This window comes from Equus przewalskii, chromosome 6 (genome assembly GCF_037783145.1).
Source record: "Equus przewalskii isolate Varuska chromosome 6, EquPr2, whole genome shotgun sequence".
NCBI classification, from domain to species: Eukaryota; Metazoa; Chordata; class Mammalia; order Perissodactyla; family Equidae; genus Equus; species Equus przewalskii.
Window position 1 is genome coordinate 49793399 of NC_091836.1, and position 14658 is coordinate 49808056.

The 14658-nt window shown below is 55.8% G+C and overlaps 1 protein-coding gene across 8 annotated transcripts in view; it reads right to left on the reverse strand.

Annotated features, from left to right (window-relative positions):
• Positions 1-5992: 5992 nt before the first annotated feature.
• PDE4A (phosphodiesterase 4A) overlaps positions 5993-14658 on the reverse strand; it is a 42333-nt gene continuing 33667 nt past the window's right edge. For all 8 annotated transcript variants that reach the window (XM_070625531.1, XM_070625530.1, XM_070625529.1 and 5 more), the window contains 9 exons: positions 14482-14575; positions 12733-12956; positions 11684-11782; positions 11424-11588; positions 11088-11187; positions 10774-10928; positions 10422-10544; positions 9802-9984; positions 5993-8520 (listed from right to left, as the gene is read on the reverse strand). In XM_070625531.1, coding sequence (XP_070481632.1) covers positions 7846-8520; positions 9802-9984; positions 10422-10544; positions 10774-10928; positions 11088-11187; positions 11424-11588; positions 11684-11782; positions 12733-12956; positions 14482-14575 — 1818 coding nt within the window. In that variant the 3' untranslated portion in view covers positions 5993-7845. The remainder of the gene's footprint in view (positions 8521-9801; positions 9985-10421; positions 10545-10773; positions 10929-11087; positions 11188-11423; positions 11589-11683; positions 11783-12732; positions 12957-14481; positions 14576-14658) is intronic.

Below are 14658 nucleotides of genomic sequence, written 5' to 3' on the forward strand. Positions count from 1 at the left end.
GTGACTTTGATTTTATTACGCCGCAATTTAACCAGGACACCCGGGAACACTTTCCAGACTACATGTCCCGGGATGCCCCAGGTTTAGGAACGCTTTCCAGACTACATATCCCAGGATGCCCCGGGTTTAGGAACACTTTCCAGACTACATATCCCAGGATGCCCCGGGGTTTAATCAGTTGATCTAGACAACTTGGTGGGAAATTTGAAACGGAGCAGCCTGATGCTGATTTCCCTCTTTGGCTTCACTTGCTCTCAGCTTCAACGAGCTGGTGTTTCCTCCTTAAGTCTCAGCTGCGACACGTGGGGTCCCTTTTCTCTCTACCCTATGTCTTCCCCTTACTTATTATGTTTCCCCCTCCCTGGCTATCTCTGTTCTAAGGATTCATCAAGCGGGTAGGTACAACTGGGAGCAGACGCCATGGTTTCTGCCCTCCTGCTGCCTATAGTCAACTAGGGAGACAGCTATTTGCATGGTTGTTTATTAATGTACACCCAGAAATCCTGAGAAGCGCTCCAGGAAAAAGTAGCTTGCAGAAGCAAGGTATTTGTGGATCCCGTATTCATAATTATTCTCCTATTCTTCTGTCTTGTTCATCATTTTATTTGCTGGCACATAACAGAAGCTTCACACATATTTGAAGGTTCAAATTCTCATTATTGCATCGTGTTATTGACGAATTATTGTACCTCAATGGATGTATGATAAACATTTGCCAGATTGAATGGAATTAGCCAGGTCTTCTAGATGCTTCTCCAAGGGTGTCGATTTCCCCGTCTTTGTGCAAGAGTAGAGCTGCTCAGCCTGTTAGGATTTCACGTCAACCCAAGGACGCCTTTTGGCCTCCCTCTAAACACCGTTACCGCCAGATCTCTCGGACCTTGATGGAGCAAAGGCAACCCTCTTCCAGGTGACACGCCCGCACATAGCCCATCACTCAATAAGTACCTGCTGAGGATTTCAGGAACTGTGAGAAGCTTGATGAACATTTTAAGGCAGTCTTGAGGTCTTCCTGTGGCTCCCATTTTAGGAGAAACAGTCCCAGTTCCTTAAACGATTTCTCGTATGACATGGTGAGTTCCTTTATCAGCTAGTTTCACAACCTCGCAACACCCTGAGGGCAAGCCGAGGCTTACCTTCCAGTCTCCCCAGCTGGGGGCCGGGGAGTGCAGGAGGGGACTTTGGGACTTCTCTTGTGTCTGGGGACCACGGAAGCCCTTGCAGGGGCCCACCTCACACTGGAAGGCAGGAAGGGGTTACCCTAAGAAAAAAGGGAGGTGATGGGTCCCTTCAGCGTGTGGGGATGGCAACGACAGGAAACCCTCGGGAAAAGGGGGGACAAGGCCAGGCCCCTTCTCAGGAAGGAGGAACGATTCTGAGGGCCCTTGAGGCAGGGGGCAAGACTCTGGGTTCCCCTTAGGAAGAGATGATGACATGGGAGGGGACCCCTCAGGGAAAGAGGGTGACGCCAGGGTCTCCCTCGGGAAGGACAATGCTAGGGCCCCATCAGGAAAGGGGACTGACACCAGGGTCCCTTTGGGAAGGGGATTCACGCCGAAGTCAATCTAAAAAAGCGGAACGGCGCTGGGGTCACTCTCAGGAAGGGAGCGACGCCAGATCTCCTCACCTGTCTCAGGGGTGGTCGCACCTGCTGCGGTCAGAGCGCCTCAGTATCCTCAGCCCGCGCCTTTCATTGGCTGCTTTCTCGGCTAATGACAAGTACGCCAGCCCGTCGTGGCGCGGGGCAACATCTCCCGCGGGCCCTCGCCACGCCCCCTGCACGATGTGCGCGTGCGCAGCTTCGTGGCCCTGCTGCAGCGTCCCAGCCCCACTCTAGGGGACGCTCGGGGGTCGAGCTCCCAGTCTTGCCTCCTCCTCTGCCAACGACCCATTTTATAATAATGGTACCTAGTTTATAAGGCTGTTGTGAAAATTGAATGTGATAAAGCTGAGCTCTTACTACTGGCATTTTACGGCGAGGGAAACTGAGGCACGGAGTGGGGAAGTACCTGCTCGCACCAACCCAGTCATTAACCGGCAGAGTTGAGACCAGATTCCAGGCAAGCTGAGTCAGAGTCTGTGTGCTTATCTGCCTGCTTCCGTGCCTCCCAGATAACAAATACCGGTTCTTTCTTTCCCCTGATTATAAAATAATTTCCCCCTTGATTATAAAAGTAACACATGCCCATTGCAAAGCTTCAGAGAATATCGGAGACGGCAGAACAGAAAACATAGATCTCTTGTAATCCCACCACTGGAGACACTGTTAATATTTTGATGGACCAGCCACCTTTTCCAAGCACATCTTTTTTAGTAGGATCATATAATGCAGAGTGTTTTGAAACCTGCTCTTCTCGCTATGGACATCTTGTCATTTTAACAAATAGAGATCCACCTCATTTTTTTTAAAGATTGGCACCTGAGCTGACATCTGCTGCCAATCTTCTTCTTTTTTTTTTCCTTCTTCTTCTCCCCAAAGCCCCCTGGTATATAGTTGTATATTCTAGTTGTGAGTGCCTCTAGCTGTGCCATGTGGGACGCCACCTCAACATGGCCTGATGAGCGGTGCCATGTCCCTGCCCAGGATATGAACTGGCAAAACCCTGGGCTGCCGAAGTGGAGCGAGTGAACTCAACCGTTCCGCCATGGGACAGGCCCCACTTCATTGTTTTTAATGGCTGCATATTATTCTATTTTATGGGTGAAGCATAATTTAATGACTCCTTAATGTTGGACATCTGAGTTCTTTTTTTTTTTTTTTTTTTTTGGTGAGGAAGATTGGCCCGTAACTAACATCTGTGCCAATCTTCCTCTATTTTTTTGTATGTGGGATGCTGCCTCAGCATGGCTTGATGAGTGGTGAATAGGTCCCTGCCAGGATCTGGGCCTGTGAACCCAGGACTGCCGAAGCAGAGCACATGAACTTAACCACTACACCACCAGGCCAGCTCCCGGACCTCTGAGTTCTTAATAATTCTTCACTATTCTGACCAACACTAGAAGGGGCATTTTGTACCTACATCTTTAGGTTTTCCTCCAACTGTTTCTTTAGGATAAAGAGTTTTAAAGCCGCAATAGCTGGGTCAAATGCATGCACAGTTACTGATAAATATTGTCAGGCCACTCTGGGAAAGCTATATGTGCCTACTTCCATCAGCACTAATGAGCCATGAAAGTGTTTTGCCCATCCCACGATATTCCATCTTTTCATTATTTGCCAATAAATGAAAAAAAAAAACAAAACAAAAACAGAAACAAGGAGCAGGTCTGGTGGCCAAGTGGTTAAGTTCATGCACTCTGCTCTAGAGACCCAGGGGTGGCTGGTTTGGATCCTGGGTGCGGACCTACACACTGCTCATCAAGCCGTGCTGTGGCGGCGTGCCACATGGTAGAACTAGAAGGACTTACAACTAGATATACAGCTATGTACTGGGGCTTTGGAGAGAGAAAAAAAATAGGAGGATCGGCAACAGATGTTAGCTCAGGGCAAATCTTCCTCACCAAAAAAAGCATACCTTAAAAAAGAACCAAAGAAAGCATCTTGTTTAATTAGTACTTCCTTATATTTTTATGCTGTGAGAAAGGGGAAAAGATTACCTACATCTCAAGATTTTGTGCACTTGAAATCAGGTCGTGATGATCATTTAAAGGTCCCTGGCGGCTATCATTGTGGAACAGGCCCTGGGTGAAGGGACGTCCGGCCTTATTTCTCTGAATTTCCCCAACATTCTAGATCATGTCTCAGCCTCAGTTTCTTCATCTGGGAAATGGAGCCTAGGACAGTACCTATCTCAGGGTTCCCGCAGTCAGTAAGATGCTCCGCCCAATAGGCGTAGCAGTGGGCGGAGCCCCCGAAGGCTGGGAGGGGCGGGGCCATCTGCCCAAGACACGTGCCTGCAAGTGGCTGATGGCAACTTCAGAGAAGGAACGACTCCACCCCCTCCTCAGGTCGCCCGTCCTGTGCAGATGGCAAAGCCTCGCTGGCTGTGCCCCGCTGCCCGCGGTGGTCACCTTGGCCTGAAGAAAGATGAACTCCCCACCGGGAGATTTTATAGAGCTCGCTGATGGTCACGTGCCACCTCCACCCTTTGATCCACATTCTCAGACTGTCACTGCATCCCAACACAGGAGGCGTTGGGGACATCACGCCTGCCCTTTTACACTTGGGGAAACTGAGGCGCAAACAAGAAGGCTCACTGGGGGTCACTCAGCCGTCCCCTGCAGCCTGGGAGTGGCTCTGCCTCCTTTGGGAAAACGTGTGTCACCTTTTTGCTTCTTGTGCAAAACTCAGATTCGCTGGAAACTTCTACCTAGTTTGCCAGCTTCGCTTCTCCCCTCTGGGTCCAGGCTCACCCCACTCCTCTGGCCAGGGTATCTAGTGTGAATCTTTACGCCACAGTCAAGCAGGCCACCGTATATACACGCTAAATCCTCTACACTCACACTCTCCCTTAAGTTCCAGAACCGTGCAGTCCCACCCGGCAGCCGCCGGCTCCATGTGGCTGCTTCATGCAAAGGAAAATGAGAACTCTGGTTCCTCAGTCGCACCAGGCACATTTCAAATGTTTAATAGCCACACGTGGCTAGTGGCTACCGTGTCAGACAAAGCATAGGACATTCCCATCGTCGTAGAAAGTTTCACCGGACAGCCCCGCCCTGGACCCACCTGTAAGTCTGGGACTTGTTATCCCCTTTTACAGATGACATAACTGTAGGTGGGAGAGGTTTCACGCCCAAGGTCACACAGCTGGAGCTGGCATCCAAACTTGTCCCTGGCCGCTAGAGATGACCGGCAGAGTAGGCTGGTCGACGTGTCCTTGGAACAAAGCAGCTGCCCTCATTTTGTTCCACACACACTGTGAACATATACATATTCACGTATTTACACCCTGATCGCACTGAGCTTACCCACTTACGCACTGCTTATGTGTTTATTTCTGCTTATTGCACCCCGGAGGCAGCCCGGTCTCCATCTGAAAGCCGCTTCAGAAACACTTCGACTATTCACATCTTTATCCACAGGGGAAGTTTGGCTCATTAGCATAATGAGCATCAGAAACGTTTTATAGGTGAAATCAGAAGCATGCTAATGAGCCTGATAAAGGTTGGAAAAACGGGCTCCCATGGGTAGAATTAACCATATTCAAATACGGGGATTGGTTAAAATATCTGAGATTCACTCACTCTCCAGCCTTGTATGAACACATTTGAAAAACAGAGCCAAAATCCTGAGCTGGTCCTGCGTGAATTGGAGGATTCAGCTTGCCTGGCAGCCGCAAGGCTTACAGGCTGTAAGCAACACAGGATCCTGTCTTTAAGAGGTTTGTTGACTTTTTTCTTCTTTTTTTTTTGCTGAGGAAGATTAGCCCTGAGCTAACATCCGTGCCAGTCTTCCTCTACTTTCTATGTGGGTCGTTGCCACAGCATGGCTGATGTAGGTCCACCCCCAGGAACCAAACCTGGGCCACCAAAACAGAGTGCACGGAACTTAACCAGCCTCACAGGTTTATTCGTTTTGGTTTGTTTTCATGCAACATGAAGGCTGCAACACCAAAATGGGTAGGAAGCTGGGAATTCAAGGAACTTACAGGTGTAAATTCTCTTGTGTCGGGTAATCAAATTTCATGTCTGCACAGCAGAATTTGAACTTAGACCCTTTATCACGATCTGGCAGTCAGATAGTGGAGGCGCCATCCATCAGGCTCCCTTGGGGTTTCCAGAAGAATCCAGAATTGTGTCAGATACGTCCCGTGTGGGAGAAGTGAGGCTTACCTTGGGCTGCTGGCCTCCAGAGACTGCGAGGTCTGATCCTCCACTTTACAACCTGGGGCTGTGCACCCCCCCCAAAAACCCCCTGTACCCCTCAAGTTCTATCTGCTGGGGGAGGGGTAGGGACAGAGTCCCCTGTTCACCCCCAGCCCACTGCAACGACACTGCAGGAGAGGCGCCCTCGACATCATGGCGGGAATGGAAGCCACATGAGCCTGGAAGATTCGTGAAAGCCTCAGTTTAATTGGAGACAAGATCAAAGGATTGATTATCGATCAGACTCAATGATCGTCAAAGTGGACAACACGCGAGCAGCACACGGGGGGGCCTGTGCACCCCCGGAGACAGGAGCCCTGATGGGGGGGTGGGGGGCCCTCTCGCCGGTCACATCCGGCCCTGGGGACGGGGACGGGGCAGGCTCTGTCCAGCCCTCGCCCCCTCCGATGCCATGAGTCCCCGTGCAAACCGGCGCCGAGTTCCCCCTTTCGGGGTCCATGGTACAGTTTGTATAATACAGCGGGAAGGGGGGCTCTCCCTCTGGGAGACCCCCTGCCCTCCTTCCCCTGCTGGTCAGCGGGGGAAGGGCGAGTTTATTTTCCCTTTTTGCCTCTGTAGAATAATTTACAAACCAACCTTACAGTATGTACAAAAAAAAAGAAAGAAAACAACAACAAAAAGGCCCACTCCGGTCGCCGGCTGGGACAGAAACTACGTTGGCTACAAAAATGAACCCTGTACAGCATCTTGGGGGCGGGAGCGGGCGGTCCTCCCCACGGAGATGGACAGACTGATGGAGGCTGCGGGGAGCTGGGGGCTACAGTACCGTGTGCTCCGCAGGGGACGGGAGGCGATGAGAGAGGACCGGCCTGCAGCGGCAGAACCGGGAGAGGGGCAGAGCAGAGGGAAGACGGCATCTTTCCTTCCAGAGGGTCCCCCATGGCTTGGAGAAAAATGGCCTTGCATCCGTCTGTCGTATTGCTCAGGGAGCAGCTAGGGAGCGAGGGGGAGGCTTGGCAGGGTGGAGGGCGATGGGGCCCGGGTAGGGAAAGGCTGCCCAGAAAGGGGATGTGGGTGTACACCATTATTGCTTCTTCCTAGGGCACGGGGGGGCGGGGGGGTGAGCAGGAGGATGCTGGGGAGGGGGGTGCCCAGGATGGGGGCTCCGGGCCTGGCCCCGCCCCACTCGAGGTGCAGGGGGGCGAGCCACTGCGACCCCCTCTCCTATGGCCGTGGGGATCATTAAGGCAGAAACAAGAGGAGAAGCAGCTAGGCAGAGGGATGCGGCTGGGAGCCGTCCCCCCCAGATGGGGAAAATTCGAACGGAACCCAAAGTTGAGGGGAGGGGAGTGGGAAGAGAAGGGGGGATCAGGCCCTCCTGAGACCGTAGCCCCCAGGCTGGTGGTGTGACCGTCCCTCCCACCCCGGGGGCTGCAGCCCGAAGACCAACCTCCCCCTTGCGGTCCCCGAGTCAGTATTGCCAGGTTTGTGCAAAATGAGGCGGAAGACTTCTGGGGGGGGTGCGCAGCGAGCCAGAGGGGGGCTGGGGCCTCCCACCGTGACCCCCTCACCAGCCGGGGCCCCCGCCCAGAATGGCTATTTCTGGCTGAGTTCTACTACCCTCCCAAATCCAGAAGAGAAGGCTGGAGGGGGCTTCTCGGGCCAGGCGGAGGGCCCTTGAGCCCGGAAGACGGCGCCTGGAAGCTCGGGGTGGGGGGCGGTGGCTGGAGATGACGGAGGGGGAGCCGGACACAGGGGCATCTACAGTTGCTGTGTTTCATCCTGGATTTTTTTTTTCTTTTTTTTTTCTCTTTTTCTAAAAATGTCACAATTAAAATTCCAAAAATAAAATCCCATCCGGGACCTCAGCGCCTTCGTCCCCCAGCCCCCACCTCCAAAAGGAGGCCCCGTGGGTGGGGGTTGGGGGAGAGGGAGGAAAAAAAGAAAAGAGAAAAAACCCCACTTTTCTGTTTTCTTTTTTCTCAGGAGGCCCAGGAGTCTTTGAGGCAGTGGAGGGGTCGTGGGGGGGTGACGGCGGTGAAGGGAGGCAGAGGGGCCACGGCGGGCGGGGGCGGGGGCTCAGGGAGGGCCTCCAGCTGGCCCCCTCCCGCCAGGAGCTGGGGGCGCGGGGGCGTCCTCGCCGGGGGTCCCTGGGCAGGCACAGCGCGCCCCCTTGGCAGCCTGATGATCCTTTTGGGCCCCCACCTCGGCCGCCGTGGAGGGGAGGCCCGAGCGGCCCGGGGCCTCCTCTGGAGGGGGCAGGGTCCTCAAGGCAGGCACACGGGGGCTGCTGCAGCCCACAGCCTCGGCGGACGCATCCGGGGACGAGGACTCCTCGCGGCCCGCAGCCACACTGTGCGCCGAGTCTGCCCGCCGCCTCCAGCACACTTCCTGCACCTCGCGCTCCATGCACACGTCCACGTCCTGGCCGGGGACCTCCAAGAGTCCCTCAGCTGGGGATGCCTCCCGGGCCGCGGGCGACTCCTCCGCTCCACCGGCGCCCAAGGCAGGACACGCCGCCTCCTCCTCCACGTCCTCCTCCAGCGTCAGCTCGAACTGGAACTTATCAGGCGGGGGCGGGTGGCCCGGCCCCCTGGCCTCCTCGTCGGGCGGTGGCGACGGGCTCTGCCGGATGGCGCTGTAGTACCAGTCCCGGTTGTCCTCCAGCGTGTCTAGGATGTCCTGGGCGTCCGGGTGGACCAGGTCAGCCCACGTCTCCCATAGCGGGTGCACAATATAGTCGATGAAACCCACCTGCGGAGGGAGACGGTATAAACAGTGGGCCTGCTGGCGCCGAGGGCACCCTGTGGGATCTAGGAAGATTTAAAAGACGCTGAGACCGTTTGACCCGGCCATCCTGCTTCTCCAGATCCACCCTGGAAAACTCTGGCACAAGTGAAAAAAAATCAGAGATGAGATATAAGCAGAAACTGGAGACAGCCCCACAAATACATCAGTTGGGGCTTAAGTTAAAAAAACATCGGGGGACACCACAGATATTCATTATGGTATCTTTGTGTGACAACAAAAAAATAGGAATAACTTCCTGGCAGACTCCTGGCTAACACCCCGATATCATCTTCCCTCCTCCAAATGGACAGAATCGTGATTTTTCTCGAGGGAGGCAATGCTTCCAGCTGAAAACTACATTTCCCAGCCTCCCTTGCAAAGAGAGAGTGGCCATGTGACCACCTGTAGATGGAGGATGCTGGGGGCTGCCTCAGCCGGCAGGGGCCTTTCCTCCCTGGAATGGAGCCAGAATGACTGGAGCTTCAACAGCCTCTGTGATCATGAGAGGCATCTCTGAGGATAGAAGCCCCATGCTTTGGCCGACAGAAGAGAAACACTGGAAGCTCTGGGGTTCCTGCCAACTTCATGAAGCTGGAGAGCCAAGTTCCCCTTCTCTAGACTTTTCTTACATAAAAGAGAAAAAAAAAAAGTTTTATTTTGTTTGGGTCACTGTGAATTCCCACCTACTAAATACTTAAATGTCCCATCAACAGGGGAATGACTACACAAACCATTATTTAACTATATCTGTGGGAATACTATACAGCAGTGAAAAAGGATGAGCTAAAGTTATATGTAATAGCTCAGAAAGATCTCCAAGACGTTGTTGGGAAAAAAAGGGCAAGCTGTATATCAATGAGTATATATTGATGCAATTTATATTTTTTAAAAAAAGCTAAACCCACAAACTATTGCTGTTAAGTTGCCTGTGAACATATCCACATAATAAAATGAATAAAACTGGTTTTCCTTGGAGATCGGTGGTGATTGGCATGCCCAGGGGACATTTGGAAGAGTCTGGAGACATATTTGGTTGTTAAATCTGGAAGAGGGGGCCAGGATGCTGCTCCACATCCTACAACGCACAGGACGGCCCCCACCACAGAGAATACTCCGGCCCCACCCCACGTGGCAACAGCGCCGAGGCTGGGTAACCCTGGTCTGGAAGGGCGGGTCTCAGCTCCAGGCCAGGATGAGGTGGGGAGGCCCGCCCACTCCCTTCCCTCGGCTGCTGTGGAGCGGTACCTGCGACTTCTCCACAGAGGCCGTGTGCTTGTCGCACATGGGGCTGATCTCCATGCCCCGCTCGCGTTCCCGGTCACCCTGCTGGAAGAACTCGGCCATGATGCGGTCCGTCCACTGGCGGTACAGCTCGAGCGGCTTGGTGGGGTTGCTGAGGTCCGCGCAGTGCACCATGTTCCGCAGGACCTGCGGGGGTGGGGCGCCTTCAGAGGCCACGCACTGTCCCAGTCTGGGGCCTTCCTTACCTCCCCACTTGGGAAAAACGGGGTGGGGGGATGAGAGGGGAAGAGTGTCTGGGGGCGGGGACGTGGCCACAGACGGGACGGGACATGGAGGGAGACACGGGCAGGAGAGAGGGAGATGAGTGGAAGAGATGGGGGGGAGACACGAAGAGGTTGATGAGGACAGAGAAGAAGGAATTGGGGAAGATGGTGGGAGATGGGGGAAAATTGGATGGAGAGATGGGGGTTGGAAGAGGGAGACGCGGGAGGGAACAGAGGGAAAAAGAGACAGGAAGATGGACAACTTGGGAGCTGCAGGCTGAGGGAGAGGGGCCACCAAGACCTAAAGGGGGAGGGAGGGAAGCGGGTCCAGTCTCCTGATATGATGTATGAGGGGGACACCTGGATGCGGTCGGAGTAGTTATCCAGCAGGAGGACCCCCGAGCTGGTCACTTTCTTGGTCTCCACCATGGTCTTCAGGTCAGCCAGGAGGGTCATGTGCTTGGACATGTCCGTGGCCAGCACCTGCGGGCAAGGGGGCGTCACAGGGGCCGCTGAGGCCCTGTCACCCGCCGGCTGGACCGACCTGGGCCTCTGAAGTTTTCACTTGACCCAACCTGGCCCCACAAGCTGCCCCATAAATGCCCCCTTTCCCTGCAGGGGCCTTCCTGTCCCGGACGCAGACCCGGCCCTCCCCAAAGTCTCTGCCCCCGAGATGTCCCGTCCCGCTGTCCCTGCCCCCCGCCCCGCCCACCATGTCGATGACCATCTTGCGCAGGCTCTGCCGCTGGCGCTTGCTGAGGTTCTGGAAGATATCGCAGTTGTCCTCCTGCAGCAGCTTGAAGCCCACGGCCAGGTGGTGGTTCTCCAGCACCGACTCGTCGTTGTACATGAGCGCCAGCTCCGAATCTGCGGCCCAGGACGCAGCCGCGGTCGGCGGAGTGCAGGGGCCACCCGGACCGCCCCAAGGGGCGGGGCAGCGCAGGTCCCGCCCTCCGCCCAAGGCCCCGCCCCACCCGGCCGGCCCCGCCCCCAGCCCGGCGGCCGCGCCCCGCGCCAGCTACTTACTGGTGTTGATGAGGAACTGGTTGGAGACCCCGGGGTGGTCCACGTCGTGGATGGCAGCCGCGAACAGGGCGGCAAGAATCTCCAGGTCCGTGAATACAGCCTGGGGGCAGAGAGACACAGGGATTAGAAAGATGGGGGGAGCAGAAAGACAGGGTAAGAGAGAGCCGGGGGCGTGTCAAGAAAGATCGGATCAGAAGAGAAAGACAAGGATCAGAGAGAGGAAGGGGGTCGGCGGGAGATGGAGGTCAGAGACGCAGGGTCAGAGAGAGAAACGGGAGACTGGAGACGGGCAGAGGGAGAGACGGGGTTGGGGAGAGGCGGGGCGGCGGCGCTCACGTCCAGAGCAGGCGTGGCCAGCAGCACGTGGGTGGACTGCAGCACGTCGGCGGCATGCAGGCTGTTGTGGTAGGCCACATCCGGGTGGTAGTGGTCTTCCAGGGTCAGCATATATGTCACCATCGTGTCCACCGGGATGCGGAACTTTTTGAGCAGGTCCCGCTCCTGAGGGCAGGTGTGGGGGTGGTGATCGCTGCTGGCCCTCGGGTCCCAGCCCTGTCCCCCTCCCTGGCACCCTGCCCCCCCTCAGCCCACCCCACCTGGAATATTGTGTACATGATGCAGCTGAGCGAGCGGCCGCCGGCGTAATTCGACACGCAAAAGATGTTCAGGCCCCACTTGTTCAGGTTCTCCAGTTCCTGGTGGGGATGGAGGTCAGAGATCAGGAGACTGAAAGGCCCAGGGACCTCCAGACTCATTCCTAGGAGGTCTGGTCTGAAGGCAGCATCATTATTGCCGGCCCAGGGGGTGGCGTGCTCAGCAGCACAGAATTTACTGCCCACGTCGTATTGGGCTGGAAAATAACAAAGCAACCCCAGCGACTGGCTACCTAGTCCTGATTACCCGCCCAGCACTGCACTAGAATTCCATCTCATTTGGCAGGTAAGGGACCCAAAGCTCAGAAAGCGACGTGACTTATCCAAGATCTCGCCTCTCCCACGTGGCAGAGCTGGGATGTGCACCCAGTGCGGCTGACCCCAAAGCACACAGTAGGTACTCAATAACCACTGAGCGACTGCGTGTGGCACTGGCCATTGCCAGCCTGCAGAGGTTACAATCCATGTCAGCGGAGGGAGCCACCCAGACTGCATCGTGTCTGTTGCACAATCAACATGCAGCCCCTGGGCTTAAGGTCTTACGGAACAGCCAGGACACGGTCTGGCCTGTAGGGGACCCGGTTGGGGTCCTGCCAGGTCCCCTTCACTGGCCAGTGCCCCCATCCCACAGCTGCTGGGACTGTCGCTTACAAAGACGCACAGCCGCCCTGTTCTCCAGGGCTACGTGGAGGGGGCGATGCCAGCCACCCTGGGGGTAGCCCCGCCGACGACTGACACAGGGGTCCTGAAGGCCAGCGCCAGTGCCTCAAGATGGGCTCATCTCTGTGGTGCTGTTTGCATTCCAGAGTTCCCCGTGGGGTCAGGCCAAGGCAGGGCTCCAGCTGAGACTGCTCAGCTCCTTCCCGTCCTGCTTCTTTGACTCCATGTCTCCCCTAAAGCAGGTACCCCCAAAACCTCATCTCAGGCAGACCCAACGCCCAGTGCTTTTTGGGGCCCCTGGAGAGCCCAGCCCCCGCTCAGCCCCCACCCACTTGGGCCAGGAGCTCCTCTTGGTCGGTCTTCACCCCGAAGCGGGGGACGCTGGAATCGTTCAGGCTGCTGCTGTGCGCCAGCCTCTTCACCCCCGTGATCTGAGACATGGGCTGGAACTGCGGCCCGGGGGGCGCGGGCTGCTGGGAGGGTCTCTGCCGTGGCGCCTGCTGTTTTTCTCGATCCTTCATGGTGGGTGATGGGATCTCCACTTCATTCTGCTTGTCTGCAGAAGATGGAGAACGGCCACGCATGGGTACCCCGCAGAGGCCCCCTCACTGGCCCTCTGCACCCCCTGCTTTCCGCAGGCCCTGGGAGGTCTCACCCGGGAGGGCAGACCCCTTCTGGGTGTCATCCTGTTGGTCACTCATAGGCTGGGAAGCAGAGGGGAGGTAGGAATTCTTCTGGGAGGTGGCGAGCCCGAGCGGGGACCCTGGGGCCGGCCCGGAGGTGTGGGGGGCACCCAGTCCAATGGCCAGGTCTGGCAGAGGGGTGCTGTGGGAAGTCAGGGAGCAAGCGGGGGATGCTAAAGAGAGCCGTCGCCTGCCCCGGATAGGCAGGGAACCTTCTCGGCCAAGGACGACACCTCCATGGTGACCGAGAGTGCCGGTGGGGGCGGGCAGTGCTGGGAGAATGGAGGAGAGGGTCGTCTCTGGCTCCATGGGCTGCCCCCCTGAACCCCCTTGACAGCAGCCTGCCTGGGGGCCAGCCCCAGGAGCTGTTTTCCTGAGCTCTCAAGGAACAGCCAGGAGCAGGCCGAACCAGGTCTGGCCTGTAGGGGACGCGGCCACCCATTGTGACCCGGCCGGCCAGGTGATGACAGAGCATGCTGTGCTCCCATTGGCTGGATCTCAGAACTCGGGCACCCTGATTGGCGGGAGCATTTGAAACCCTGAACCCTTCTTTTGAGCTTGGGGGTGGTTCTCCTGAATTTGGGGAGCTTTGGTGATAAACTGTCACAGGGAAATGACCTTGAGTTTGTGGGGGATGTCCTAAGCTCGGGGGTCTTGGGTTCAGAGGTTAGGAGGAGCTGGAGATCCCCATGAGCTTGAGGGTGCCAATGAATCTGGGGTATTCTACTATATTCGGGGTCCTGCTGAGTTAGGAAATTCTCCTAAGTTTGGGGAATCTCTTACAGGTTCTTAAGCTTGGGAATTCTATTGAGTTTGGGCAGTCTATGGAATTTGGGGGGTCATGCCAAGTTTGGGGATTCTATTGAACTTGGCGGACTTTTCAGCTTGGAGGCATTTTATTTAATTATATATATATGTGGGGTTTTTTTGGTGAGGAAGATTGGTTCACAGCTAACATCTGTTGCCAATCTTCCTCTTTTTGCTGGAGGAAGATTGTTGCTGAGCTAACATCTGTGCCCATCTTCCTGTGTTTTATGTGGGATGCCGCCACAGCATGGCTTGTGTGTAGGTCTGCACCCAGGATCCAAACCTGCAAACCCTGGGCCGCCCAAGCAGAGTGTGTGAATTTAACCACTACACCACCAGGCCGGCCCCAGCCTGGAGGCATTTTAAAGTTTAGGAATTCTATTTGAGTTTCGGGGTTTCTTGGGGTGCAGAGTTTGAGAGATCCACTGGGGTCCCCCTGAGTTTCGGGGCATCATAAGATATGTGAATTCTTGAGCACAGTGACTTTGGGTGAGCCAGGGTCCCTTGGGCAAACATAGGCAACGGGCCTCGGGGTCTGGGCGGCCCCGCTGGTCCCGGGCGCACCCCGCACACGGTGCTGCCCTCACTCACCCAGGAACGTGGTGGAGATGTACTCAGAGACCTGGTTTCCTGACCTGCTCATCTCGGACAGGTGTGTGAGTTCACGGTTGAGCATTCTCTTGAACTGAGAAGAAGGAGGCAAGAAGGAAAGAATGATGGGGTCACGGGGGGGGGGGGGGGGCGGCCCTCCTGAGAAACTTGTGAAGG